This window comes from Chionomys nivalis, chromosome 19, assembly GCF_950005125.1.
Source record: "Chionomys nivalis chromosome 19, mChiNiv1.1, whole genome shotgun sequence".
Classification (NCBI taxonomy): Eukaryota; Metazoa; Chordata; class Mammalia; order Rodentia; family Cricetidae; genus Chionomys; species Chionomys nivalis.
Genome location: NC_080104.1, coordinates 59,890,173 through 59,916,558, shown reverse-complemented (window position 1 = coordinate 59,916,558; position 26,386 = coordinate 59,890,173). Strand labels below are relative to the sequence as shown.

The window sequence follows — 26,386 nt, the reverse complement described above, 5'->3', positions numbered from 1 at the left end:
GGCTCAGTTCCCAGCACCCACATCAGGTGGCTCTTTATTGCCTAGAATTTCAGCTCTAGGGGGTCTGATGCCCTCCACACAGAGACTTCAGGATTAACAGGCACATGCCAAGGATCCTCCCCCTCAATCTACTTATCTTTTTAACTGGAAGCTCATTCCCTTTTTCATTTTCTCTCAGGTTTCTGGAAATAACCCTAAACCACAATTTCTTCCTGATGGGAGAGGAAATGATAATTTTTAAAGTCTAGGTGCCGGCTGTGAAACGGGCAAGAGGATCACAAGTTCAAGGCCACCTTGTGACACATAGCGAGTTTGAGTCGAAAAAAGAAAAGGGGGGCAGGCACTTGATCCTGTTCTTCACAGTGCTAGCTTACCAAGAGGAGCGGTTGGCTTAGGAGTGGCGCCCGAGAACCTGAGAAGGGCTGGCAGGGTGCTGTACCTTGGTGTCCATCCACCGGAACTTCACCTCTCAGGGAGGATTGAGGGAGCACCATTCCTCAGCAAGGGCTGTCAGGGCGGCTTTCCTCACGGAGTACGATGTCTCGGGGAGTATCATCCCTCTGGGAGAACGCCAGGGCCCTTCGTTCTCTGGAGACAGGCACACTATCCCTCACAAGCACGCATGCTCCCCAAGGCACTGTCCGCCAGAACACGGGACGCGGCGGGGACCGCAGGGAGGATGGTCCCTCAGGACGCTGTCCTCCAGGGCATCTTCCCTCAGAGCGCTGAGGAGCAGCGTCCCTCGGGGTGTCAGCCCTCGGGGCGCCGTCCGACCGGGCGCGGGGAGGACCGGCTCTCGGAGCCCCGTGCCCTCGATGCTCCTCGGCACCGTCCTTCTCGGTAACCGCCTACCGGTACCTGCCGCGGCTTCCTCCCGGGACCGGCTCCTGCAGCGCTGGCTCCCGCAGCCGCCCGCCGCCGAGCACTACCCATTGCTATGGCGACTGCGGCCTCCACCCGGCGTCGTGACGTCATCACGCCCTCCCCGGGCGCCCCGGCTGGCGAGGTCGCGTCACGCGGCAGCCAGCAGTGAGGGAAGCCGGGGCGGAGCTCCGAGGCTAGCCGGAGGCCCGGGAACCGGGATAAACAGGCCGGCCGGCGCGGCAGAGGGGGGCGGGCTGGAGCGTGGCCCCGCGATTGGTCATCCGGGTTCCGGGGCCCAGCGGAGGCTGCGCCGGGAGCCAGAGGGAAGTGCGGCCGCCCTGGAACCTGGATATCGCGCGAGGCAAGCCGCGCGCGGGCGGGCGGGCTATGGCGCAGGCGGGTTGCGGGGCCGGCGCTGGTGGCAGGGCCCGGTGCATGGCGGTCTGTCGGCGGAGTCGCCCTCGGGGGCTGTCAGGTTGGTGGCCGCGGGAAAAGTGGGTCCACCGTGCCCCGAGGCGGGAGGCCGGGCGGACGCGGGGTCCCGGGAAGGTCCGGAGCCCGTCGTGCCCACCCTCCTCGGGTCGTGGCCGGGCGGCTGGGCCTCCCGGGACGGCGGCCTGGCCCCACCCCCACCTAGGGTCCCTGCCCCTCCATTCCGCCCTGGACTCCTCCCCCAGGGCTCCCAAACCCCACCCCGTGACCGCGCCCGCCTCCACCTCTTTGACCCCAGACACACCTCACCCACTCCCCCCGCAGACCTTACCAGGTGACCCCTGATTCATTGACTGCTAACCCCAGCCCTGCTTCAGTTCTGATACAGTGATCACACAGCTCCCAGATCCCCACAGCCCCTAGTGACCCCTAAACTATCCTCTGTGGACAGCCTTCAAAACTCTCCTGACCACTGCAACTCAGACTCCGGTACTTTCCCACCCAACTCATCTCCATAACTCTCGTGATCTTCGCCCCACTGACACCCGTCTTTGACTCCCCCAGGCTCCAGTGTCAATCAGCACATAACGTAAGCCCCTCACCGCCGCCACGATGGTGGTGCTGAAGAGTATATGGAATGAAGTATATCAATGGAGGCATCAAGATTCTGGGTTGAGTGTGTGGTCCCAGGTTCGAGTCCAGATTCTATCGTGTTGGGCTTGGGGAGCCTGGGAGCGGTCCTTTCCTTAGGCTGGACTTCAGCGTCTGATCAATATTGCGATGTGGTTGAGTTTGATACTCCCTGATGTTTCTTCCGATTAAAGTTCCGCAATTCTTTTTTATTTTATTTTTTTTTTTTTTTGGTTTTTCGAGACAGGGTTTCTCTGTGGTTTCGGAGCCTGTCCTGGAACTAGCTCTTGTAGACCAGGCTGGTCTTGAACTCACAGAGATCCGCCTGCCTCTGCCTCCCGAGTGCTGGGATTAAAGGCGTGCGCCACCACCGCCCGGCTAAGTTCCGCAATTCTTAGTCAAGAGAAAACCAGAGGGCTTTTTTGTACTCTGCCCTAGAAGTGCCCCAGGGTCCACTTGCTTCATTCTTCTTCATTCTCACGATCCTACACTTAATTGTCCACACCCATGCCCCCTTGATCGGGCTCTACCCGTCTGGGAAAGCAGTGTAGCTGAGAGCTTTCCCTGTGCACTGTTGACTTCATAAGCTTGACCATTCAACTGTGCAACTTTCGGCATACCATTTAAAGCCTCCCGACCCCTCCGTCACTATGCTGCCAAGAGAGGGCTGTAAACATGGGCATGTGCCCGTGATGATGCAGTAACACATGCAGAACGTTCAGCACTGTTGCTGGCCCACAGAAAACCTTTAAGGTACGGCAGTTGTTTTGGGTGAAATCCTGGGTGCCAGGAACTCCACAGACAATGAGCACTTGGCCCATGTCAGTCACTATTGCTGCCATCTTGGAGTCCCTGTCCCAGTCTGACTAGGGCTCCTCCCCTCACACTTCGACTTCCACAGCTCCTTAGTGATTGCCCGCTCCCCAGCAGCTATTATATATCAAGCTTTATATAAAATAGTGTTACCTCTCACGAGTCCGAGGTATTAGTTATCTCCGTCACCACTCCCCCACTTTTCCTGGGAGTTGCTTTAATAAAGGATCTGGAATTCGTTCCTTTGAACCATCTCAGAAAACCCACTAACTCCATTGTCTCTCATCTCTTCACTTTCTGGTTTCCCAGATTCTCCTCAGACCCTTGTTCCTTGCTTTCTTGTAATTCTTAAACTTCATTAAATTCTTAGATTCATCAGCTGATTTTGAGACCCACAAGGGTTTCTAGCGCCCTCTATCCCACGACTTCGTGGCTTTTCTCATCCTCTTTGTGACTTTTGACCTCTTTTCCCCTAAGACCCTGTCCTTCGGTGAGAGGGACATACATACCTTCTTAAAATCCCTGTTTGAGGCTCATGTAACAAAAGCCAGACTAACAAGTGAAAAGCGTATGTTTGTTTAGCGTAACTTACCCCGTGGAAAGCTTTCTGCGAAGGAGGTGAAGACCTGAGGCTTACACCTATATATCTTACTTCTAGGCTTGATGAAGATGGGTGGTCAAGAAGAATGGAAGGCCATGGGAGTAAAGTAGATAGGGGTGGGGTCACGTAACAAGCTCCAGATGGCTGGGCTCTTGCCTGTGGCCTGCATCTTTATGAAGAAGGGTGCTTTTATCCATTGGGCATAGGGCAGGCATCTGCACATGACGGTCCTATGACCTGCTTCAGAGGAGAAGAGAAGCGAGATCTTGGTTCTCAAGCCTTCAGATGGCTGTGCTTTGGGGTAGCATGTCCTGGACCCAGTTCCTTAACACCTGCAGTGCTAAGCAAGCACTGTTACCGCTGAGCTACAGTCTCAGCCCCTGTGTCTGTCCTTTGCTCAAAGTTGGGACCTTGGCGCTCCCAGCTCTCAGGCCCGAGGAATCCCTGTGCTATTGGAAACCTGTTTTCAGTGTGCATCCTTGCTCCTTCCCTAACTTCTGCCATCCCAGTCACATCCTGTCCCATGAAACCTCTAATTAGTTCTTCTAGTAACCTTGTAATAGGCACAGTTTCTGTGAAATGAGTCACTTCTGCCCAGCACAGTCCCACCCTTCATAGACTATATACCCTTGCCTATTCAAGGGCCCCACCCTTCTGCCCACACCCTGCTCAGACCCTGCATCTCATGCCCTTCGTGTTCAGACAGAAATTGCCTTTCTTTCTTCCCTCTTTCTCACCGCGCAGGCTCCTTCCCGCCTGTCTCAGGTGACAACATCGCGACTCTACCTCCCACAGGACTCTGCTCTCAGGCCCTGCAGGGCTTTGAATTCCGGGGCTGCAGCTTTCAGGCCTGCAGGGCAGACATCCTGTGCCTCGGGTTTGCGCCGAGAACTGCACTCTTTGGGAACATCTGATGGATTCAGATACCAGAGCCCCAAGAGTCCCTGTCTTTAGGTAGTAGGGAGAGAGCCCTGGGAAGTGCTTCAGCCTCGGTTGGCTGTGTCTCCTGAACATACTCTTTTTCCCAGCCTCCTCATACAGTTGCTTTGCTCCAGACCCTCTGAGGCTAGAATGTGTTGTCAGCCTCCCCAGCACTGAATTGGCCCTATTGTTTTCCAAGTCCTTGGCTCCCCTCCCACTGGAAGCCGGATGGTGAGTGGCAGATACGACATTAAAGAACTGTGCCCAGTGTCTATTCGCCCAGTCTTGGTTGTATAGTCATAAACAGCAGAAGGTGAGAGCCCAGAACTCTGAGGGTGGATCTCAGAAGGCTCCTGCAGCCTGCGTCATTGTTTTCATCTTCCTAGGGTACAGGACGTAATCTGCCTTGTGCATGCACTCTTTTCCTCCACTAGCCGCCCTGTGGCTTCCTGGAGAATAGAGGTTGGATCCTTTCAACTTCTGGTATCTTAATCCTCCTCCCTCTTGTCTGTAGAAAGCATCAGTCAGTCAGTCAGTCAGTGCTTACTGCGCTGAGTGGGCTCTGAAACACACCTTCTGTAGCCGCACCCTCCGTCCCCAGAGCCCTCAGCATGCCAACAGCCAGACATTGTGGGACTCAGATGCCGCTCTGTTTAGCCATTGTTCTGGAGAGGGGGTGGCTAACAGTGCGGGGCTTTGGAGTATATGAGAAGACACTGCACTCCAGGCAAGATGGCTCAGCAACTAAAGAGCCCAGTGTCCCAAGTTTGATCCCCAGGACCCATGTGGTCAGAGAGAACTGACTCCTCCCAGTTGTCCTCGGACCTCCTCGCAGATGGCATGCTCCTGAGGAGAGTGCACCCACACACGATAAGTAAACAGTTTTGGAGGCGTTGGGGTCCAGTGGTAACAGTCAGAACTACCTTGTACAGACTGCTTTCAAGAAAATGGCTCCATGAACTGCTTAGGTAAGAGTGGAGAACAGGGAACCAAGGTTGCTAGATGGCTGTAGGAAATCACTGGGCCTGTGAAAGTTCGAATATTCTACTTTTCTGTGTGTGGAAATCTACGTCAGGAGATGGTGGTGGAGAAGGTAGATGAATAAGTACAAATTTAGCCCTGTTCCTCAGAAAACGCCTCCAAGCAAGTGAGCCTCTAGTACTGAAGTGGGACTTACCTAGACTGAGGAGAATATTTAGCGCTACCCTGTGTCTGACCTCTTCTGTTTGTGAGATATCAGAAGGCTAAATTTAAAAATCAGCCTCTGCAGAGGCCTGGAACCTGCACTTTCCTAGCAACAAGAACCTGTTGCCCTGGTGCTGCCCTGCTCCCCAACTCAGGAGAGGGCTCTGGTGCTCCCCAGCTCAGAAGAGGGTTCTGCTGCAGCTCTGCTCCCCAGCTCAGGAGAGGGCTCTGGTGCAGCTTTGCTCCCCAGCTCAGGAGAGGGCTCTGGTGCAGCTTTGCTCTCCAGCTCAGGAGAAGGCTCTGGTGCTCCCCAGCTCAGGAGAAGGCTCTGGTGGTTAATAGCTGGACTGGACCTGGGAACAGGTGAGGCAGTGAGAGGGTACCCTGGGAGCCCAGGCGCAACAAGGATCTTCCCCTTCTGACCTGCTTGGAGGTCCTGAAGGGATGGGTGTCCATCCATCCATCCATTCTATAAGTATTTTGTCTGCTGTATGCAAAGTGCTCTTTTAGGTGCTAGGGATAGGAGACTGAATTTGCCCATTGGGGAATAGACAAGAGAGACAGACAGTAAAGCAAACAAAACAATTGGAATCATTAAATACAGAAGAGAGAGTGGCCAGGGTTCTTGTTTTAGACAGAGTGGCAAGGAACTTATTGCTGAAAAGGTAACATTTGAGCAAAGACCAGAAAGAAGTTAGAAATGAGCCTGGCATATATCCGAAGGAAATTTATTTTCCGAACAGTAGACAAGCAAGCACAAAGGCCCTGAAGCAGAAATAAGCCTTGTATATTCTAAAAACATGAAGAGCCAACCAGTACAGCTGTGGTACTGAAATGGCTGCATTTTGACAAGAGATAAAGAGCGGAGCTGCTGAGGTGCGGAGTGGATTGGGCGCAGAACTTGGGTCTCACAGGCCTCCAGCCACTAGAGGAGTCTAGGCAGAAGACTGGCATGATTTGACTTACATTTTTTTTTTTTTTTTTTTTTTTTTGGTTTTTCGAGACAGGGTTTCTTTGTGGCTTTGAAGCCTGTCCTGAAACTAGCTCTGGTAGACCAGGCTGGTCTCGAACTCACAGAGATCCGCCTGCCTCTGCCTCCCAAGTGCTGGGATTAAAGGCGTGCGCCACCACGCCCGGCCTTGACTTACATTCTTGAAAGCTCATTCTGGCTGCCATGTTGAGACTAAATTGTATGGGGCAGAGTGAGAGGACAGGCCCTGATGGGCTCCTACAGTGGGCACTGATGGGGTGCGCCTACAGTGGGCACTGGTGGGGTGCGCCTACAGTGGGCACTGGTGGGGTGCGCCTGCAGTGGGCACTGGTGGGGTGCGCCTGCAGTGGGCACTGGTGGGGTGCGCCTGCAGTGGGCACTGGTGGGGTGCGCCTGCAGTGGGCACTGGTGGGGTGCTCCTACAGTGGGCACTGATGGGGTGCGCCTACAGTGGTCCAGAAAAGAAAAGTTGATGGCTTGGATCCAAAGTAAAGGAGTAAAAAAGAAATTGTTGAATTGTGGACTTACTTTCAAAAAGGTACCAACGGATGGATGGATTGAATGTGTAGTAAATATGTTGAGGACAACTCCAGTTTGTAGCCTGGGCAACTGAAGGATGGAATTCCCTCATAGTGAGGGGAAAGAGTTTGGAAAGTCAGATTGAGAGGGGAGATTAGGAAATCACTCCCCCCTTCCTAAGGCTGGGCTCAAATTTATGTAAGAGTGGATAGCCTGAGCTTTTGTTGTTATTGTTGTTGTTGTTGCTGGGCTCAAATTTATGTAAGAGAGGATGACTTAAGCTTTTGTTGTTGTTGTTTCTTTGTTTGTTTTCCAGACAGGGTTTCTTTTTGTATCCCTGGCTGTCCTGGAACTCACTCTGTAGATCAGGCTGTCCTCAAACTCACAGATCCACCTGCTTCTGCTTCCTGAATGCTGGGGTTAAAGGTGTGTGTTACCACATCTGGGTGGAATTCACGTTCTTTAGTCTTAGACAGAGTTTCTTTAGGTAGCATTGGCTGTCCTGGAATAAACAAGTTAGTTGTGAGTGGTGTTAAACAGCCAGTAAGTAGCTCAGTATGCAAATCTGTGGGGCCTTAGTAACTCTCCTTTCCTAGCGCTGGGCAGCGGATGCATGTAGAAGGAGAAGCTAGCGGTCTGGGAGTCTGCCTGGGCTCTGCCCCCACGTAGCTGTGTGGCCCCACAGTTCCTGGCCTCCCTTCTTTTAAATGACCACCTTAGTCTAGAAAGGACCTCAGCTCCCATTGTGGATATGGATGGATTTGCGGCTCAGAATAAACAAGACAGCATGTGGGTGGAGTGGGAGCCTTCAAGGCCACTGAGCTTTGACTGGGCATCATGTTGACGATAAATTTCCTCCTTTCTTCCTCGGTTCGTAAGTAATAACCTGAGAGCACTGCCATGTGTGAAGCGCTGATGCCACATAGGACATGATCTGGGGCCTGTGAGTCTCCCCTCCTAGAGCTCTGCAGGCGAGCCACCAGTGAGCTTCACTACTGGAAGGCCCTGATTGCTTAAAACCTGGATGCAGCTGTGTGCCTCTGCAGCTCCAGCCCTGGGGAGCTGGAGACAGACCTCAGCGCTCTAGCCAATCAGTGAGTCTCAGGTTCCTAAGAGCCTTTCTCAAAAGTAAGGCTCAGAGTGATTAAGGAAGTCTCCTGATGTCAGCCTCCAGCCTGTGACCTCCACACACACTCAGATACGTGTGCACATGCACACACACACATATGCGTGCACACGCACATTTTTTAAAACTTTAACTGTTCCACCCTAAGGATGTCCCACAGTTTGCTTGGTTTCTGTGAGTTTAGGCAACTTTGAATAAATGTGTCTGTGGGTGTGTTCTCAGTTCATCTGGATAAACAAGGAGTGTGGTCCCTGGAGGCTGCCCCCTCTTGCATGCCCAGTGGCAGAGGGTGGGTGTTCACATCAGTCCGTCCACACCCTTGGCCTGTGTGATGCTGTCGGTGCTCTGGGCTCACCCTTCTAATGGTCTCCCAGTGCCGACTGGCTTCCAGTTGAGCGTCTTCGTGTTAAGATGTCTCTCTAACTCGGGCGTCTTCGTGTTAAGATGTCTCTCTGACTCGGACGTCTTCGTGTTAAGATGTCTCTCTGACTCTTTTGCCTTCTTTATTGCTTTATTGAAACAGGTCTCACTGTGTGGCCCAGGCTGACCCTAACCTCCTGGGGATCCCCCTGTATGAGCCTTGTAAATTTACAGCATGCGCTGTCACACCCAGCACATGTCTGTTTTTAATATATTTCATAGTTCTCTTATTAAAATATTCCCCAACTATTGATCTTTCTAACAAGCTCTTTTATCCAACGTCTTTTTTCTCCTTCTGAAGGTCAGAGCTACTTTCTCTTCCTTATTAAAATTTTGCAGATTGTTCCACTTTGATATCTTGATAAAATGGTGTCTAAGATAGCGTCCTGTCCCTCCTAATGCTGATAGAATATGTCATTCTTCACATCAATGGCCCTTGTCAAGCCAGTGGTGACCACGGCTGAATGAATACCTTTGATCATTGCTCTGCTAATATTTTTTTTCTTTCTTTTTTTAGGCAGGGTTTTGCTATATATCCCTGCTGGCCTGGAATTTGCTATGTAGTATAGGCTGGCCTTGGGCTCACAGAGATAACCTGCCTCTGCCTTCCAAGTGCTAGGATTAAAGGCATGCCACTCAAGGGGTGGTTGGTTACTCCCATTACTGTACCAATGGGTGTACTTGCAGGCAGGCCATGACTGTAGCTCATGGGATTCATATGTGGGATGAGACCGATCCTTACTTTGTCCTCTGGTGGTGTGTGGAGCACCTTCCAGCACCACGAATGATGGTCAGCAGTGGGTGAGGCTTCTAACTGAGCATCAGCCCAGTTTTCCTGTGCTCCGTGGAAAAATAATTGAATAAGAAAAGGCTTACTCTGTCGCCCCTAGTCTGTACCTCTGCCAGTTTGTTTATTGGTACTCTAAAATGCCTCGAGTCTAGACTTTCATGAATGAGAAGTGAGGCTGAGATCCAGCAGTGATCATCACGCTGGCTGTCACAAGTTGAGGTGTTAAAATCCTGCTTCAACATGTAGCTGAGATTTCATTTTATTTGAAATGAGTTCTGTTCTGTAAGGGTAGGGACATACATTCCCTGCCCTTTGGAACTGGGAATGATCCACTCCACCTAGTCACTCCGTTTCCTGTGACTAGCTCCCATCTCTGCAGTTGGAATAGCCACATAACCATGTAAACGTGAGCGGGGCTTTTAGAGCCGGTGTGCTTTCTGACAGAAACGTGTGTAAATGCTTTACATCTCAGTAGAGCAATGCAGTTTTCCATTACTAATTTCCTCTTCTCTCCTCATCATTTAGAAACCACAGAATTAGGCTCGCGTCTTGATGTGCACTGAAGTCCTTTTCTGTAGTAACAAATACAGAATCGTTTTTGTTAACACAGCTCTCCCAAATCTGTTTTTGATTTGTTTGCCCCATGTTCCATCAGCCTTTGTCCCTCCCAGACTGACGTTTTTCATCTGTGAGAAGTTTGGCTGTGGACCAGATCAGAATGAACCTTTGCGAAGAGGGGAAACACAGAGCACGTGTGCTCTTTAGTCCTATCTTTTGCACCCCGTATCTGTCTACTCCGTGATTTTCTGCATTCCGCCAACAGGCTAAATTCGTGCTTTGAAAGGGGAGCCCAGAACTTGGCTGGATGCTGCTTTGAGGAAGTCGGAAGTGCCGCTTTAGGTCTTCTGTTTGTTTGTTTTAATGTTATTCTCACAGCCTATTAGAAAAAAGGCCAGAAGCGATCAAGACTATCTGAGCACACCGGTAGGGGCTTCTGACTATTGAGAAGTGGTACTGCCCTGAGATAGGTCGGCGACTCTTAGGAGGACAGTCCTCAAGGATGACCCGCCATGGGGGGATACAGTTGCCATCCTTGGGGTGGGGACACTGTGAATTCTGTTAGAGACTTGCTTATTCCTTGAGGACGGTCAGCAGTGCCAGTGGACGGATGGGTCTGAGTGCAGGGAAGATGCTGAACAAGCCCAGAGAACCAGGCAGGGAGGCTGCCTGCCTACAGCCTTTAAAGGGAGCGAATCTCAAAGGGATCAGATCTGTGGACTTTGGCTTCACATGCAGCTTAACTGGCGTGCTTCTACGCTCACCATCTAGAGCTCCGTGTGTGTATTTTGTACACTTCCCAGAGGAACCCACTTAGTTCTCTGGAAACATGGCTTGTGTGTTCTTGGCTGGCCTCAGTCATTGCAGCAGGAGGAAGCCGTGAAGCTTTTTTTATGTGACATTGTCCATTTTCTCAGATTGGTGACCCAGAAGGAAATCTCTGACCTCATTGGTGGCCAGAAGCCAACTTCATGTCTGAAGGTACAAGTGGCAGTTTGTCATGGAAAGCTTGGGGCTGCAGACGGTGACCCTCAGTGATGGGACGACAGCCTACGTCCAGCAAGCTGTCAAAGGTGAGTGTTGCAGGGGACCTCAGAGTCCTGTGTCTCAGCGGCTTCCAATAGCGTCACTGCCTCACTGCCCTCCTGCCTGCTTGTCCCTGCCTGGAGCAGCCTCTGTGTGAGGGTCTCATATGTACTTGAGGGAAGAGCCTCTGTGTACTTGAGGGAAGAGCATTCCTTAGAGTAAACCCTCATGGGATGGGTGAGCAAGTGCTTACCTGCAAGCCGAGGCCTCTGCTTTCAGACACAGCTATTCCATTTTATGGTCCTTCCTAGATAAAGGCAGTTCACCACCCTGATTCAGGAAAGTGTAAGCCCTGGACTGTCTTCCTGAGTCTCTACCATGTGCCAGATACCCTAGGTTCAGAAGGGGGCACCCCAGTGTGCAGTTCGTGCCTTACTGTCTGACATTAGTGGGTGCCAGAAATAAAAATGTCAGATTCACAAAGAAATTTGAGTTCCAGGTAAGTAGTAGATTCTTTGGTAGTATAAATACGTCCTCAAATTTGCATGGGCCATGTGCTTATAGGATCAAATCATAAAACAGTTCTACACAGTCCTTAAGAGTAGACTGGGGAGCTGAGGCTGGCTCAGTTAGAGAGGACCCGAGTTGGGTCTCTAGCACCTATGTTGGGAGGCCCACGACTGCCAGTAACTCCAGCTCCAGGGGATCCAACACCTTATTCTGGTCTCTGAGGTTACCCATATATACATAGCACCCCCATGCACATATATACCTAAATAAAAGTAAAAGTGAATTTTAAAGAGCTTTAAGAGCAGATGAGATATCCCTTATGCAAGTGTTCAGGACCAGACAACACATACCAGGTTTAGAGACTTGGGTTTGGAATATTGCACAGACCTGAGCTTGCACGTTCCTAATCTAAAGTCATTAGAATTTCAAGCATTGCAGACTTTAGATTTTCAGATGAGGGAAACTCGTAATGAAAGTTTGTTTGAAATTCAGACTTAGTTAGCAGTCGTGTGTTTCATCTGGCATCCTGCCTCCTCTGTCAAGGAAGTTCAAATCAAGGCGAGTGTGGAGCCAGCAGAGTGCTGTTGGGCATAGGGGCCTTTGGGTGGGGTACTCCTCCTTTGGGTGGGGGGTGCTCCTCCTTTCTTCCAGCATTCTCAGACATGCCCCATGCGTTGTTGTCTCCTCCCACCTTTCCTAAATGTGGTAAGCACCGCTCTCCCTGTGGCCATGTTGCCGCCTCCCTTTCAGTACATGGCTGAGCTTCCGTGCCTGGGTCTACAGGTGCCGCCTCTTTCTGTTTGTTTGCTCATTTAAAATTGTTTCCTTTCTTTATTAGTTTGTTTGTTGTTGTTGTTTTTTTTTAATTTTTTTTTCAGTTTTTCGAGACAGGGTTTGTCTGTAGCTTTGGAGCCTGTCCTGGCACTAGCTCTTGTAGACCAGGTTGGCCTCGAACTCACCGAGATCCTCCTGCCTCTGCCTCCCGAGTGCTGGGATTAAAGGCACTCGTCACCACGTCCAGCCTAAGATTTTGTTTCTTGATAATGATGTGAGACACACCTAGATGTCCTCTGTAAGCTCTTGAGGAGGTGGCCAGGCTTCTGGGAGGCCTGTCATAAGCTGTCTGTTGTTTGTGGCCTGTCTAGGATTGTTCTCTTGCCAATGTGTTTTCTCTACAATGCTGCTAAAGCCCCAAACTCTCTGACTTTCCGTTACAAGTCCTGTCCCTCTGGTGATGCCTGTGAGAGAAAGAATTAGGTGGGGCTGTGTTTCTCCTTAGACCCTGTGACTCCCTTGTGCCAGCTTCCCACGGACAGTCGGTAGTTGAATGAATAAAAGCAGTTGTCAGACAGGCCCAGGCTTACAATCTCTACACATGGGAGACTGGGGCTAGCCTGAGCTACAGAGTGGGACCCTATCTTAAAAGGGCACAACAGCAAAGAAGTGAGCTCTCTGACCCAAAAGCCGCTCCTTGTAAATCTTCCCTCCGTAAGTTAAGCCTTTGCCTCCTCTACCTCTCTGTGTCTTTCTGCCATCGTTCTTGGATCTGTTCCCCGCCTTCTCCATCGCGTTGCAGTGTGTGTGCATGAGAGTGTGTATTTGTGCACACACACAAATAAATGTCATTTAAACATTTAAAAAAAATTCCTTCACCAAAATAATTAGTCTTTTCCTTTTAAACTCAACCTTACTCAAAATCTTAGGACATGGATGATGCTCTTTGCCAGAATGTACTGAGAATGGCCCTCCAGTCCATGTCCCCTAGAATTCCTCTTCCCGTCTAAAACCACGAGAGCCTGGTCTCAACTGACCACTGCCTCTTGGCATCCTGGACTTCTGAACTCCCACAGGAACTGCTTAAGTTTACCTACAGTAGCCTGAGCTTTTTGTAGCTTGCCTCTCCAAACTTTTCCAAAGCCCTCCCACAAAAAGTTCTCGAGACTTAAGATCTACACCATGGGCACAGCCGGCACCCCCCTTCTCTGGCGCCCGTTTCTATGAGTTCTTCTGCCTTGCTGTGATGAAAACTTCCCAGAAATGACACGGAGGGGAAAGGTTACTCTGGCTCACGGTTTGAAGGTGTCCAGTCCATAGTCATTTTAACCTCCTGCTTGGGCAGAACGTCATGGCAAACAGGAGCCTGTGGGTAGTGGGAGAGAGCTTTTCACCTCATGGCAGACAGGAAGGAGGAAGTGATGCACACACTCACCACCTGACCCCCAGAGACCCACTTCTTCCAGCCAAGCCCCCCTCCTGTAGTTTCCAGAACTTTCCAAAACAGGAAGACATTTGTTATTCAAGGTTGTGTACAACTCCATGACCATGACTGGTGAGTCATCTGCCCTTTATAAGAGAACCCAAGAAGACTCCCTCTAGGGGCAAGGTTGGGGATTCCCCTGCTGGGGCATAGCAACAGGAGCCAGCTGTGGTTCTGCTGACTTAGAGGAACCGTCTGAAGGAAGGAGCAAACCCGTCTCTGGCATGAACTCGTCCATCTCCCCTTCTTGCTTTCTCTTCTCACTCCCACTCCTCGTTCTGCCCTCCTGAGAGGAGCACTTGAGCAGGGGGCTTTCTCTTCTCACTCCCACTCCTCGTTCTGCCCTCCTGAGAGGAGCACCTGAGCAGGGGGCATTTGAGTCTGATTCCAGGAGTCACACAGACCTGGTGGCTGATTCCTGCGAGCCCAGAACTTGGGCAGTGAAAGCAGGAGGATGGAGGAAGTAAAGGTCATCCTCAGCTCTGTGATGGCCGTGAGGCCAACCTGAGCAACACAAGACCTTGTCTGAGAGAAAAGGAGATAAGAAAGCCCACATCTGTGTTCCCAAGAGGACTGATAACTTGGGCCATATATCAAGACCCTGTCTAAAAGATAAAATCAAGGATTAGGGGTACAGCTCATGAGTGAGACCCTGCCTAGCATGCACAAGGCTCTAGATTCAGTGTCCAGCACTGAAAAAGAGAAGAAAGCCTGGCATGATGCTCTCGCCTGTCATCTCAGCATTTAGAAGGCAGAGAGAGGAAGGCACACGGCTGTGAGGTCTTTATTTGTCTGGTCAGTGAATTCCGGGTCACCTGGGTCACAGCAAGATCCTGTAACGAGAAATGCTTTGAGTGGGGTGGACATGGGGCTTGACATTTCATAGATCCGTTATGGGAACATGGCTCAGATGACAGTGCGTGGGCCCATAGCATGGTAGCGACACTCAGGCTAGAGGGGGCTCGCTCTGTCAGCATACAAGCATGAGGACCCAAGTTCAACTCTCAGCACCCACATAAAAACCTGCGTGCAATGGATGGTACATGCATGTAATCCCACTGCTGGAAGACAGAGGCAGCAGGCTCGCTGGGGACGCTGGCCTGCCAGCCTTGCTTCATCTGGAAACTTCTGGTCAGCCAGTGAGAGACAGTGTCTCAAAAACAAGGGAAGGCTTATTGAGGGATAACACTCAAGGTAGATCTCCGGCACATACGTGCAGACACACACACACACGTGCACACACACATGTGCACACATACACCATAGCTTCCTGTTACTTTACTTCCATTTCTTCTGTTCATCTTTCAAGGAAGTCTCTCCTGTAGTCCTGGCTGAGACTGACCTTGAACTCCTGGTCCTGCCACCACTTCCCACATGCTGGGGTTATAGGTGTGCACCACCCACAACTAGCTTTCAAACTGCACCGTAGATTTGCTGTCATGAGCTCGGAAGTTCAGGGAGGGCTGACCATACCCTGGCATGTTCCCAGGAAACCCAGTCCTCACAGCAACCATATAAGGAAGGGAGGATTGTTAAGAATATGAAGAGGAAGCTGAGACATGGGCTAAATAAGTGGCCCAGGGTCACACAATGAGTAAGAACCTGGAATTTACACTCAGGAGGTTTGTCCTGGCTCCAGAGCCCATTACAGCTGCTGCCCACACCAAGGCCTGCCTTGTTGGAGGCCCCAGGTTTGGCATACAGTTACAGGGAAAATGAGGTGATGTGTTTTTTGTGTTAGTTTGGTCTGCATCTGAATTTTTAGCATTTGGGATCGTCCCTGGTCTCAGGACACTCTTCCTTCTATGCACAGCTCCACCCCAGCAGCTCTGTGCTAAATTAGAGGCCCTTACCTTCGCAGGCCTGGCTGGAGCACTAGAGGAGATCCCTCCTGGGTCAGTGGCCCAAGGGGACACCTGAAGGTTACCCCGTGGCAGGATGTCTTTCCCTTAGTGCCTCCAGACTGAGGCTTAGGAAGTGGGGAATGAGAGAACATGGCAAATGTCACCCATGCTTGGGTCACAGGCATGAACTCAGAGACTCCATACGCGTCTACCAAAGCAGGCAAGCATGTGGCAGACCTGCGCCTGGTCCATTTCTCTGCTTCCACCTCCCCAGGAGAGAAGCTGCTTGAAGGGCAGGTGATCCAGCTGGAGGACGGGACCGCTGCGTACATCCACCAGGTGACGATACAGAAAGGTGAGGTGTCCTGGCACGTCCCTGTTCAGAGCGGGGCCTGGCAGCCCTCCCTGAGGTTCCTTCCATGGCTGCATGCTCCTGAGAATGGTTGGTGCTGCTCCCTTTACAGAGTCTTTCTCCTTTGAGGATGGCCAGCCTGTGCAGCTGGAGGATGGCAGCGTGGCCTACATACACCGCACACCCAAAGGTGGGCCATGGTCGGCACGCCTGGTGGGAAAGAAGAGGCAGAACTGGCCGGGGCCAGGCGGTCAACACAAGCACTGTCTTCCCGGAGACACAGCCTTGCTTACCCGAGAGCAGCCTTGCACGCCTTCCCTGGGGCAGACCACACAAGCAGCTGCCTCTATCATAAGATGGCTGCAAGTCTTAAACATCGGCATAGGCTTTGATGCTGACTTTGGCACCAGACCAGCCATCAAGACTTAGGTCTTTGCATTGGACCTGAGGGCACTATCACAAGCCAGGGAAAAGAAACTTGCTCATCTTTAGCAGTGAAGGAAACTCCCCAGCAAGTGTCGTGGCTCATTCTACACTCCCATCACTTAGGAAGCTGAGGCAGGATTGCCAGGAGCTCAGGGGCAGTCTGCGCTACGTAGTGTGTTCTGGGCTAGCCGGAGCTATAGAATGAGCCTGTCTCAAAGACCCAAAAGAAAATAGTTTCTAATGTACAAAAGAATAATCATTTAGATTGGAAGTGGTTCCATGGGCAAGTCCACCCTCGGCACTGTGTTTGGGTAGGAGCATACACAGCAGAACAAAGTCAGATGGCCTGTTCAGCTGTTGGCCAGATGTCCTGGATGAACCGGCTGTACACAGCAAGGCCGGATAGACTACTTGGGTGCTGCGCTGCGCCAGCCTCTTCCCTTTCTGACCCCTTTTTGCACTAGAAATTGTACATAGCCCTAGATATATAGGTCTGTAACATTTATATACTCAAACAGTCACTGATAGTGAATCATAAAGAAATTTACAGTTTTGGGGCTGGAGAGATGACACAGCAGTTAGGAGCACTTCCTGCACTTACAGGGGTCCCAGACTTGGTTTCCAGCACCCCCAGTCAGGCAGCATTCAAATGCTTGTAGCTCCAATTCCAGAGGATGCAGTGTTTTCTGACTCCTCTTTTCCTCCAAGTACCTCCCCCACCTTCTTTCTACCCCGTAACCACTCCTCAGAAAGGGTAAGGCCTCCCATGAGAGTCAACAAAGCATGGCATATCAAGTTGAAGCAGGACCAAGCCCCTGCCTGCTGCATCAAGGCTGATTAAGGCAACCCCACAGGGAATAGGTTCCAGAAGCCAGCTCATGTGCTAGGGACGATCCTGATGCCCTGCTAGGGGCCCCACAAACAGACCAAGCTACACAACTGTCACCCACACACAGAGGGTCTAGGTCAGTCCTGTGCAGACTCCCTAGCTGTCGGACTAGAGTCTGTGAGCTTTGGGTCAGCTGTCTCTGGGTTTCCCTGCCATGCCAAACTGCAATTTTTAAAATCAAATCTGTAACACAATATAATCCAAAGTAGACTGACTTGATACTTGATACAATAGAAAAATACTATTTTTAATAACTATTTCTGTAATTCACTTTGTATGAAGAGTTAAAGCTGCAGATTATGACATGGTCTTGAATTTGAACTACTGGGTATTTCAGGCGGGGCTGGTTTGTGTTGTGTGTTCAGAACTGAGGCTCCAGTGGAGTCACATGCTGCAACACTAGCAAGGACTTCCAGCAACACCCCAGATCCCTGCACGTTTTGTTTGAATCAGGTTTTAGCCATTGCACACACAGAAACACCTAGAGGTGCCCAGTTTTTCACGATTCCAATATGCAGTTATGTAGAGCCGTCTGGGGTCACTAGCCACAGTCTAAGCAGCTGGGAACTGGGGAAGAGGAGCGGCAGTTTGGACAGCACTCCAGACAGGACCAGCGAGTGCAGAAGTGGAGGTGGGAGGTGACGTCAAGGATCTACTGGAGCAAGAAGCCTGGGAAATGGCAGAGGGGCAAGGGCCACGGCTGGAGTACTGAGGACTCATCAGAGTAGAGGTTCAGGTCTTTATCCTAAGATAGTGGACCAGGCCCTCAAGGAGCTGCTGAGTCCCAGTCATTGTACCCTGGGAGACCTTGTCCTTATGCGAGACTGCCCCAGAAGGACCAACAAGAGAAAAGGCACAGTGAAGGCTGAAAAGTCCACACTGACCCCCGCATTGGTGTACTTACCACTCATAATTTAAAGCCAGGGTCTCAGCTGGGTTTCCCCTGTGTGGCATCAGGACTAACTTCGTGTGCCCTGTAGAGGGCTGTGACCCCAGCGCCCTGGAAGCTGTCCAGCTGGACGACGGCTCCACCGCCTACATTCATCACCCTGTGTCTGAGCCGTCGGGCAGCACCATCCTGGCTGTGCAAACAGAGGTGGGCTTGGAGGACCTGGCAGCCGAGGACGAAGAGGGCTTCAGCGCAGACACAGTGGTGGCCCTGGAGCAATATGCAAACAAGGTGAGCATGCAGAGCCTGGCACTGCCTTTGCTCGGGAGAGTAGAGGGCCTTACCTGCCCACCACCTCTTGACACTGCCGAAACCTTACTTGTGTGGGCAAGTGTAGTGGTCTGAGCCTAGAATCTCAGCCCTTGACCTCGAAGAAAGGAGCCTGAAGCCAGCCTGGACCACACAATATCCATCAAACGAAAGCAAAGCATAGAACTTCACCTCTAGAGAACTGGCAGGCCTGTGCCTGGGCACAGCCACGGCTGCTCTCGCTTGAGCCCTCTACCCCAGCTCCTGCCAGTCTTCTCCCATGAGTGCTTTTGACGGCTGGGGCCGTGACAGACAGCTGTGTGCACTTACTGTTGTTTACACTGCAGGAGGAGGGAAGGCTGCCCAGGGAGCAATGGCTTCCGTGTGGCAGGAAGGCAGACCCAGGCCCATTCGGGCTGCCGTGATAATCCTCTGCTCTTTGGGAAAGCTCTGCCCGTGTCTTTTATTAGTTTTTCCATCCACTGAAGTAAAATGCTGCTGTATTTATTGCTTCTCAGACTTACTTAGTCGCTTGGGGAAGTAAACCCAGCAGGCAGTGAGCAGGCCACGTATACCAGGACAACTAGGATTCTTGGAATGGGAGCCCTGGGAGAAGGCTCTGGTTCTCCAGAGTCTCTGCTGGACCTGCTGTCTTCCCTGCTGAGGACAGGAACAGAAAACCGTGGGCCATGGGCGTGCTCTCCTTGGGCCAACCACAGAGCTGGGTGGATGGGCAGTTTCCCAAACACTAGCTAACCTGCATGCTGGGAGAGTTGGTTTTATAAGCTATGGGAGAAAAGAGGAAATTCTCCTGCCTCTTCAAAAGGAAGCACAAAACCACCTCAGGCCACTCGGTCACAGCTCCTTTCAGCCACTATGACTCTGGGAATATTAAAGACCAAGAGAATGGGGCTTTATTTAAAACAAGAGCCGTAAGGTCAGTGCTGGCTCTGCCACTGCCTGGTCCAGCTCTGGAGAGTCGCTGCCTCCAAGACCCGAGCTGAGTAAACTAAGTGGGATCAGGTGATTTCAGCAGTCAATTCCGGCTCTGATGATTCTGGCCCCTGCCTGCTGTGCCTGCTGTCTGTGCTCCTCCCAGCAGGACCTCCCACTGGGAAGAAGAGGACTTGCTTCTGAACCCTGGCCTCCTAGTGTGTGTGTGGTCAGCTTTCTAACTCAGCCTAGTTCAGGTGTGGCCATCCCAGCAACCCTGCTTCCCGCCTTCGCAGCTATCTAGGAGATCCTCCAGGTGCCCTGTAATGTTCAGACTTAACCCGTCACTTCCCGCCTTCGCAGCTGTCTAGGAGATCCTCCAGGTGCCCTGTAATGTTCAGACTTAACCCGTCACTTCCCGCCTTCGCAGCTATCTAGGAGATCCTCCAGGTGCCCTGTAATGTTCAGACTTAACCCGTCACTTCCCGCCTTCGCAGCTGTCTAGGAGATCCTCCAGGTGCCCTGTAATGTTCAGACTTAACCCGTCACTTCCCGCCTTCGCAGCTATCTAGGAGATCCTCCAGGTGCCCTGTAATGTTCAGACTTAACCCGTCAGGGCCGCACCATGACCATGCCAGCCCTGTTTTCATGTGGAATGCCTGCTTGTCTGTCCCTGCCTGTCTAGCTGTGTTTCTCTGCCTCAGAGACACTCGCTCACACATCATCATCTACATACAAAACATTCTGGAAAGGAGCTCCCGTTCTAAGCACATTGCTCAAGGGACTGGTGTGTCTTCTTGTCTCAGTCCTTCCCTTTTAGAGTCCAGCCTGTGGTCACACGGAGCCACGCCATGCTCCGGGTTTGAGTGAGAATGTTTGAACATTTGGTGGTGCCATTTGGGGACACCTAGAAGGTGCAGTAGGAAGTTGCCACTGGGCATGGACTTGGAGATTTAAAGCCTCATGCCACTTCAGCTCTGTCTTGGGCTTGTGTTGGAAGATATGACCGCTCAGCTTTTCTGCTCCTGACCCAGGAAGTTTAGTTCTGTTCACTGGGTCTCGGGCCACCAGCTGGGTCTGGTATCCTCCTTCTCATCCCTGCAGGGAGTATGTTTAGGGACACCAAGATTTTCTTCTCAGGTTCTGCATGGTAGCTCAGCTCCCCATAATGGCAAAGGGCAGCAGATTGGAGACAGAGCTTTCCGCTGCGGCTACAAGGGCTGTGGCCGTCTCTACACCACTGCCCATCACTTAAAGGTAAGAACTGACAACTTTTAGCCCTGTCCTCTTCCCTGGGAGACTGTACTTCTACCCTGGCACTGCCCTGCCCCAGCCTCCTGTCACCTGCTGGAGGGAAGAGGCATGTTCAAAGGAAGCCAGCCACGACATAGATGAGGGAGAACCAAAGAGCTGAGTCCATCCCCATCACAATGAACGCTGAGTTATGGGTTGCTTTTCCCCACAGGTACATGAACGAGCTCACACGGGTGACCGTCCGTACAGGTGTGACTTCCCCAGCTGTGGAAAGGCCTTTGCCACAGGTAACACACCTGAATGAAGTCACGGTCTGCTTCCAGTTGAGAGCAAAGGGACCTCCTCAGGTGGCCAAGCTCAGACTGCTATCCCAGAGAAACCACTGGGATGTGTGATCTCTGAAGAGCCTGCTCCCAGTGAGAGCCTGTGGGGCTGGGCCTTCAGGAGGGGCTGGGCACGGGTAGAGAAGCCTGTCTCTTGTATAGGCTCTGACAGCGCCAGCTGTGGGCCACAGAGGGCTGAGGCCTTTCTAGCTTTGATTTCCCAGTGAAACAAGGACCCTTCGGCCCTGCTTCTCTAGTCTCCCCCTGAATGTCATGTTCTGGAAGGTCTCCATCTGGCCTTAGGGAATATCATGGGGCATTGTGGGCTTTTCCTGGGCAGGACAGAGGTTGTCCTGGGCCTCTAGAGCCTTCCAGAAGATCACTTTAGACAGAGAGCCTCTAAATAAGGTAGGCATTGAGGGATGGGGTTCCACTGGCTGCTCTTCTCACTTCCCACCACACATGGCTAGGCTATGGGCTAAAAAGTCACGTCCGTACTCATACGGGTGAGAAACCATACAAGTGCCCAGAGGAGCTGTGCAGCAAAGCCTTCAAGACCTCAGGGGACCTGCAGAAGCACGTCCGGACCCACACAGGTAGGCTGGGCCCCGCCACACTGTCCACAGCGGCCAGGGGTGTTTTTCAGACCGAGTCCCAGAGCCTGGGGCCATCCCTTCTTGCCCTGGTCCTCCTGAGCCTCCTCTCGAATCCCTGTCTACATAGGTGAACGCCCATTCCGGTGTCCTTTTGAGGGCTGTGGCCGCTCCTTTACCACATCGAACATCCGGAAGGTACATGTGCGTACCCACACGGGCGAGCGGCCCTACACCTGCCCCGAGCCCCACTGTGGCCGTGGCTTCACCAGTGCCACCAACTACAAGAATCACGTGCGCATCCATACAGGTGGGCCGGCTGGCATGTGAGCACTGCCCTCTCCCAGGCCCCGTCTCCTTCTGTAGGCTTCTGTTTGGGACACCTCTCAGCTCCAGCCCTTCTCTGCCAGCTACTCCGGGCTGAGTTGGAGTGGGTCACCCAGATGACTGTCTCCTCTTGTAAACAGTTCCCCGTTGGTAGTTGTGTCTAATCTGACAGGTCTTGCCCACCCTTTGTGGACTTGGACAGTCCCTAGCCACATACCCACTGAGCTCTTGAAAGAGGCCAGGGTCAGGAGTGGTCTGGAAGAAACAGTGAAATGTCACCCTCGTCCCCTCCCAGCTTCTACTGTGCATATGGCTCTGTGTCCTTACCCTTCCAGGGTCACACCCCTTGTCCAGCTTTCTATCATTTCTCAACCGTGCACCCCATTTCTCCCTTCCTCCCTGACACTTCGCTCTGCCCCACTGTCTCTGCTGTTCAAACCCTCACCCCCCCACACATTAGAATGCCCTACTCACTCCCCTTCTCAGAGCCCGACCTTGCTCTTTCCACCTTGTCTCTGGGTGCAGGGGTCCCACTCTCATGCCCTCCTGTCTCCCCAACCCCTGCCACTCAGTCCTCAGCCCCTCTGCTCTCCCCTCACCAGCCCTGTCCCCCAGCCCTATCCCCTTAGCTTTCCCCTTGCCAGCCCCAGTTCCCGCCCCCTCACAGCCCAGTGTCCCCAGGGGAGAAGCCATATGTTTGCACGGTGCCAGGCTGCGGAAAACGCTTCACTGAGTACTCGAGCCTGTACAAGCACCACGTGGTGCACACACACTGCAAGCCCTATACGTGCAGCAGCTGCGGCAAGACCTACCGGCAGACCTCCACCCTGGCCATGCACAAGCGCAGCGCGCATGGGGAGCTGGAGGCCACCGAGGAGAGTGAGCAGGCCCTGTATGAGCAGCAGCAGCAGCTGGAGGGTGAGGGAGCCAGAAGCAGGGAGGTGGGGCCCACAGGGCCTCTCCTGGCGTCTGGCAGCAGGTGACAGCCTGGGCCCTCCTCTCCTAGCTGCCTCTGCTGCTGAGGAAAGCCCACCAACCAAACGAGCCCACATTGCTTACCTTTCGGAGGTGAAGGAAGAGAGCAATGACATCCCAACCCAAGTAGCCATGGTGACCGAGGAAGATGGGGCCCCCCAGGTGGCTCTGATCACTCAGGATGGTGCCCAGCAGGTAGAGACCCTGGGGATGGGTGGAGCAGTTTCAGAGTGGCTCTTCCAGTCTGGGGACTCTGGGGAGCCCTGAAGTTCTCAGCCTCACCACCACCCATGCTCCTGTTTTGCCTTTATGGACTTGAAAGAGCTAAGACTGAGGGGACCCGTGTGGTCCTTGAGGGGACCTGCTCCTCCCAGTCTCTTTCCTTCTCTGAGGCTGTTGCTCTTCATTCGAATGACGTGCATGCTCTCAAGAGGGCCATGTCAGTCTACCAGTGTCACTGGTGACAGAATATCCTGCCCCTTGGCCAACCTCGTCTAGTGTGCCTCCTCCTTCCAGAGTGAGCAGGAAGACAAGTTAGGTGGAGATCCTGACCTGCATGCAGCGGCTTATAGGGACAAAGTAGTGGGAAGTAGAAGTGCCAGTAGGATGCCCTTCGTGGTCCTCTCTGCAACCATGGTCCTGTGTCGTGGTCCTGGTCCCGGTCCCCAGCCAAGCTCTCTCTCTCTCTCAGCATCTGTAAGCCAAGCTGTCTAGCGCAGCATGTGGCCTGTGGCTGCACTCACACAGCCTTCTTCTGATGCCCCGTCCAGCTCATCTCCCTCCTGTCGGCAGGTCAGCCTGTCCCCGGAAGAGCTGCAGGCCCTGGGGAGTGCCATCAGTGTGGTGACTCAGCACGGCAGCACCACCCTCACCATCCCCAGCCACCACGATGAACTGGCCACAGCTGGCACACATACGGTCACCATGGTCAGCGCCGATGGCACCCAGACTCAGCCCGTATGACCAGGCGGTTTGCTTGTTCTCCGTGTTCTTTCCCATGGGGGCATTAAACGTGCAGTCCAAACCAATCAAGGCAGTTCATGGGGAAGATAGCACAGAAACAGAAGGTCTCCCTGACAGGCCTGGTGGCGTAGGCCTGTCATTGTAGCTCCCTGGGGGCTGAGGCAGGAAGATCACAAGTGTAAGGTCAATCTGGGCAACTTGGTGAGACCCTGTCTCAAGCAAGAGTACAAGGGGTGTGGGCACGGCTCAGTAGCAGAGTTCCTGTCGGCATAGGCGAAGTCCTAGGTTCAGTTCCTATTACAAAATAAAATTAAGGTCAGGAGTGGCAATGCACACCTTAATCCCAGCATTTGGGCAGCAGTTCTGTGAGTTCTACACAGCAATTTCTAGAACAGACAGGATAGCAAAGAGAGACCCTGTCTCAAAAAAAAAAAAAAAAGTCTCAGCAACCTTCATCTTTAAAACAGACTATCTCCAGACAGTGTCTAGGACAGGATAGGGTAGGCATAGTGGCCTGCATCTGTAATCCCAGCTACTCAGCGCTAAGGACTAGGGTTGTAGCGTGGTGGTTGCTGCGCCTGCGCCACTCTTGAGGTTTGGTCTCCAGTACCATCACTACCACACTGCCAACCTCACTGAAGAAAGATCCAACCTTGTGTAATTCTGATCCCACGCTGCTTAATCTGACCCATATGGCTTTCTCCGTTGGGAGTATTTTACTTGCATGGGGAAGGGGTAGGTGCTGCAGGTAGCTGGACGGTCTTCCCTTCTGTGTTTTCAGGTTACAATCATTACCTCTGGGGCCCTGGTAACTGAGGACTCAAGTGTGGCGTCTCTTCATCATCAACAGGTGGCGCTGTTGGCCACAGCTAACGGAACGCACATCGCTGTGCAGGTGGGTAGAAGAATGGAGGGAAGGGTCCCTGACCAGAGAGGGCAGTGAAGCCTTGTTCGGATTCCTCTCTGCCAGTATTCACAACGTCTGAGGGAGAGTGGGGACATCCTTGCCTTGGGGGTGACTGAGGCAAGCCCTGTCTTCTTGAGTCTTTCTCTTCACCCAGGAGATAAGGAAGGTACCTTCCTTCCAAGGACATTTCTAGCTAGTTACTCTTTTTTGTTAGTTTGTTTGCTTTGGTTTGGTTTTTGGTGACAGGGTTTCTCTGTGTAACAGCCCTGGCTGTCCTGGAACTTACTATGTAAAAACCAAGCTGATCTCAAACTCAGAGACTCTCTGTCTCCCAAGTGCTGGAATTAAAGGTGTGTGCCACTACCCAGCCAGTTACTCTTTTATAAGCTGTCTGGTGTCTCTGACCCTGAGGCAGTGTGTGGTCTCCCTAGACCATGCCTAATAGGACTTTTTATCGGGAAATTTTCTACATTAGAAAGCTCAGGTGATCACACGTGCCTTGGCTGGGGTCTCATGCTGTCCTTCCTGTGCACCCTCTTCACAGTTGGAGGAGCAGCAGACCCTGGAGGAGGCCATAAGTGTAGCCACCGCTGCCATGCAGCAAGGGACTGTGACTCTAGAAACCGCAGTGTCAGAGAGTGGCTGCTGAACCCAAGAGGACCGGCTCCACACGGTTCTGGAGAAGGTGCCACGCTCACAGGCGGCCCTGCCTCTGGGGCCCTGGCTGTGGCTGACCCCAAGAAGATGACCACTTAGGCCGCTGGGATGAGAGGGCCGCAGGAAAATGGCCTCTAACGGAAAGGGCTGTGGGCCACACCTAAGACGAGGGTCAGGCAGCGGACAGTGGGGACCGAGGACAACCAGTGTGGTCACCAGGCTGCCCTGGACACCTGCTTTCCTCCCTTGGGGGAAAATTCGCTTCTGTCTACTCCCTTTCTCAGAGAGATGGGAACTAGGTAGGTGAGGACCGGCCTCCACCCTGACTGGTCTGCCACCGGGGGAAAGGTAGACAGCTCTTCAGCCCAGCGTCTCCCAGCAATAACCACTTCCTGGGGGTAGGTTGGCCAAGATGCCTAGCCACTTGGCACCAGGGACTTCCTGCCAACACAGTCAGAATTAATTCCTCAGGGGCCTGTGGCTGGAGTGGGTTCCCAGGCCACGGTTCCCCAGTGGCTCTTTGCTCTGTCTGTGGCAGAGAGGCAGAGAGTGGCCTGGACCTAGACTGCTGGGGATCAGGTTTAATTTGTTTTGTGGTTTGGTTTTTTAATTCTATTTTGATAATTATTTTTTTCTTGCTCTGGGTGGTGGCGGCAAATGGGTGAATGAATATTTAATAAAAGTTGCAAGTTTCCACTTGGGTTCCTCTATCATTCCAGGCTGGGCCCTGGTGGCAGGGTTCCCTGGGCCCCATCATTCCAGACTGAGCCCTGGTGGCAGGGTTCCCTGGGCCCCGTCATTCCAGGCTGGGCCCTAGTGGCCCGACTCCCTGGGCTCCAGCTTCCCCTAGCACAGCTCTGCATGAGTCTAGGCGGGAGGAAGGCTCTGGGAAAGATGAGCCCTGAGGAGCTGCCAGTGGGCTTCTGCCCACACCTATGCCAAACAGGACTAGAGTGGCTGTGGTTCCCGGCTGTGACTGAACCCTGGTCTCTGCATGCTTGGACTGGAAGAATTCTGGGTCTCCTGTCTTTCTGTTATTGAACGGAGCCTGAGACCTTCCTTTCCCAGCCTCCACCACAAAGCCCCAGGCAAGGTTCCTCCA

The 26,386-nt window shown here is 52.5% G+C and overlaps 1 protein-coding gene across 3 annotated transcripts; it reads left to right on the top strand.

Annotated features, from left to right (window-relative positions):
• The first annotated feature begins 1,024 nt into the window (after positions 1 to 1,024).
• Positions 1,025 to 25,970, top strand: Znf76 (zinc finger protein 76). 3 transcript variants are annotated; one of them, XM_057751233.1, is made up of 14 exons: positions 1,028 to 1,225; positions 10,768 to 10,923; positions 15,762 to 15,842; positions 15,952 to 16,029; positions 18,135 to 18,334; positions 20,426 to 20,542; positions 20,751 to 20,826; positions 21,333 to 21,458; positions 21,586 to 21,765; positions 22,464 to 22,700; positions 22,789 to 22,952; positions 23,550 to 23,714; positions 24,502 to 24,615; positions 25,172 to 25,970. In XM_057751233.1, the coding sequence occupies exons 2-14, from the start codon at positions 10,851 to 10,853 to the stop codon at positions 25,274 to 25,276; spliced, it is 1,716 nt and encodes a 571-aa protein (XP_057607216.1). In that variant the 5' UTR covers positions 1,028 to 1,225; positions 10,768 to 10,850; the 3' UTR covers positions 25,277 to 25,970. The 3 variants fall into 3 exon arrangements, 2 of the variants coding, with proteins under 2 accessions (XP_057607216.1, XP_057607215.1); XM_057751232.1 differs by having other exon boundaries at positions 1,028 to 1,339; XR_009055614.1 differs by lacking the exons at positions 24,502 to 24,615; positions 25,172 to 25,970 and having other exon boundaries at positions 1,025 to 1,339; positions 22,243 to 22,700; positions 23,550 to 23,682.
• Positions 25,971 to 26,386: the final 416 nt, after the last annotated feature.

What these genes read in the sequence shown, in the direction of transcription:
- Znf76 (XM_057751233.1), top strand. Translation starts at nt 10,851, where the DNA reads ATGGAAAGCTTGGGGCTGCAGACGGTGACCCTCAGTGATGGGACGACA. An exon ending in CCAGGTGACGATACAGAAAG is followed by an intron (nt 15,843 to 15,951) that starts GTGAGGTGTCCT and finishes CTCCCTTTACAG; the next exon opens with AGTCTTTCTCCTTTGAGGAT. An exon ending in GAACGCACATCGCTGTGCAG is followed by an intron (nt 24,616 to 25,171) that starts GTGGGTAGAAGA and finishes CCCTCTTCACAG; the next exon opens with TTGGAGGAGCAGCAGACCCT.